The 2,500-nt window shown below is 44.8% G+C and overlaps 1 protein-coding gene across 3 annotated transcripts in view; it reads right to left on the bottom strand.

Moving 5' to 3' along the window:
* The window catches only part of klc1b (kinesin light chain 1b), a 41,143-nt gene that overhangs the window by 14,732 nt on the left and 23,911 nt on the right, over positions 1 to 2,500 (bottom strand). The window contains exon 14 of one of the 3 annotated variants that reach the window (XM_081350803.1): positions 585 to 746. The exons of the other annotated variants lie outside the window; for them this stretch is intronic. Coding sequence (XP_081206929.1) covers positions 720 to 746 — 27 coding nt within the window. The 3' untranslated portion in view covers positions 585 to 719. Of the gene's footprint in view, positions 1 to 584; positions 747 to 2,500 lie in introns of those variants that run through there. 3 annotated transcript variants of the gene reach the window in all.

Raw genomic sequence — 2,500 nt, 5'->3', positions numbered from 1 at the left:
CCCGGGAAGGTGTTCCGGGCACGTCCCACCGAGAGGAGACCCCGAGGAAGACCTAGGACACGCTGGAGGGACTCCCGGCTGGCCTGGGAACGCCTCGGTGTCCCCCCGGAAGAGCTGGAGGAAGTGTCTAGGGAGGGGGAAGTCTGGGCATCCCTGCTTAGACTGCTGCCCCCGCGACCCGGCCCCGGGTAAGCGGAAGAGGACGGATGGATGAATGTATATTCACACAGAAAACAGCTGATTTACATTGGAATAATATTTCACTATTTTTACTGTATTTTTGATCAATGAGCAGAAGAGTCTCTTTCAGAAACATTAAAACAATCTTGATTTAAACGTCTAAAATTGATGTTGAGTGTCTCTGGATGTGATGAAAGACCGGAGAAGGGAAGAGCACAATCCCACAATCCACTGTGTCGGGAAAACTGATCACGGTTGCATTTCCCAGAAGCCTCGTGAGTAGAGCTGAAATCGCTAACTAGCGACTAGCGACGCTGTTGGGAAAGGCGGCCCCTGATTGGCTGATTGGTTGTCATGGCAACAACTGTGATGGCGTGGCAGGTTAGTAACAGGAAATGATGTTGAGCAAACAGACTCATGCAGGTCTCATGCACACACACGCGAGCGTCACGTCAACACTAATGAGTGTGTGAGATCGTCATGAGACACAAACAATCTGAGAATGCAAGATTGATTTATTCTGGGTATGAATGTCATCTTCACATCCACAGTCTTACGCGCACGGCCTGAGGAATCACACAGAAACACACACCGTCACAACACACACACACACACCTGATGTGTTTCAGCTCATGTTACAGTTCAAATATCTAATAATCCAGAAACAAAAGACACAACACTGCATGTGACATTCAGCCTAGTTTAGTGAGTGTGTGTTTGTTCTGACAGATTCTTCCACACGTTTTAGCTTGTGTTAAACACACACACACACTCAAAACTAGTCAAGGCAAGTCCGTGTGTAAGAAGCGGTGAAGGGCAAGAGGGCGCGAGTGCTTTAGTGGCGCGTTCACAGCTTCATGTCATCATGATTATGATTATTATATCATTCCACACACTAGCTGGTGTTAATGACCGAACGCATGAGGCTTCACATGCAGGATATGACATCAGACCGAGCATCATGTGACTGAACCACACGAGGACACGGGCAGGTCACATGTCAGCCCGAAATCACAACAATAACATGAGCTTGATGATCTCGGGTCATGTGACCTGGCCGTGTTCTGCTGAGGATATGTGTGTTTCAGAGATGCTCACACACACGTTCATACACACACACACACACACAAGCATGTTAAATCAGCACAAACATGCCAGGACACACAATCAGCTCATAAAGACCTTGAGAAGAGCAGGCGCTCGACAGGAGACCGTCGAGATCAGACACACGGCAAGAAATCTTCTTCTTCCTCAGTGTTTCCGTCTCGTTTTACAGTAAAAATATCTAAAAATTCTTAAATCAAGACACATTTACTGGAGAAGCAAAATCACTGAAGATATTAAGTCTTGTTTAATGAGAAATGCATCAAAATGAAATGCTTAAAGTCCCCCTGTGGTGTAAATCCAGCTTTTAATGTTGTTTATGTGTCTATGTGGTGTTTTTAATCTGCTTTAAGACAAACCATGTGTAAATTCATAAGTCGACAGCATTGCTGAGTATTTCCTCCTTAAAACTGCAGTGAACCAAAGACAGTCTCAAACACACGCTTTGAAATCGCTGGTGTTTCTGACGTCACAAACTACCTTGTAACCAATCAGATCAACGTGTGATCGTCAACCAGTGGATCTCTGAGCTGAGTGAGTGAGTGGAGGCGGGGCTCATTTGCATATTCATAGAACCGCGCATACTAAATGAGGCAAGGGTGTCGAGTTACAGTCAAGATATTTTAAGACACAAAGACATTTTTTTTTCAAGGAAAAACGTTTAAATATGTAATTTTGGTGATCAGAGATGAGTTTGAGCAAGCGGCAACTCTCCGATCTCTCTCTTGAATCAACACTGAAGTGATTAAACCGCAGTTCATCCACTGGCCACTAGAGACAGAAGAGAGTCAATCCCATAGACCTTTACAGCAGAAATAAACTTGTTTACAGTCTGGTGCAAAAAGTGGTTTTGGTCTATATAGCTAACGTTGCTCTTCAAGACGACTGTGAGGGGGTGAATATTTTTATAACTCATCCGTTTAAATTATATTAAGCCTTAAAGTTCTGCATAATTAAGGGCGTGGCCACTTGAGTGACAGGTGGATTGTCGCTGATGTCACTACTAGCCGTTTGTCTGCTAGCGTTAGCGTCACATCACCTCAGCTAATCCTCGCTGCACATTTTCATTAATGTGACGCGCAAACAAGATGGCGACGGCTGGCTCCGCCCACTTTGGGCTTCAAAAACGCTCTTCAGAAACACTACGGGTGACATCACACACACTACACACACATGTTATAACAGTCTATGGTTTTAAGGGTAAAATGATTGACTA

This window comes from Scardinius erythrophthalmus, assembly GCF_964197995.2.
Source record: "Scardinius erythrophthalmus genome assembly, chromosome: 21".
Taxonomy (NCBI): Eukaryota; Metazoa; Chordata; class Actinopteri; order Cypriniformes; family Leuciscidae; genus Scardinius; species Scardinius erythrophthalmus.
Note: the sequence above shows the minus strand (reverse complement) of the source record. Positions and strands in the feature narration are given on the sequence as shown.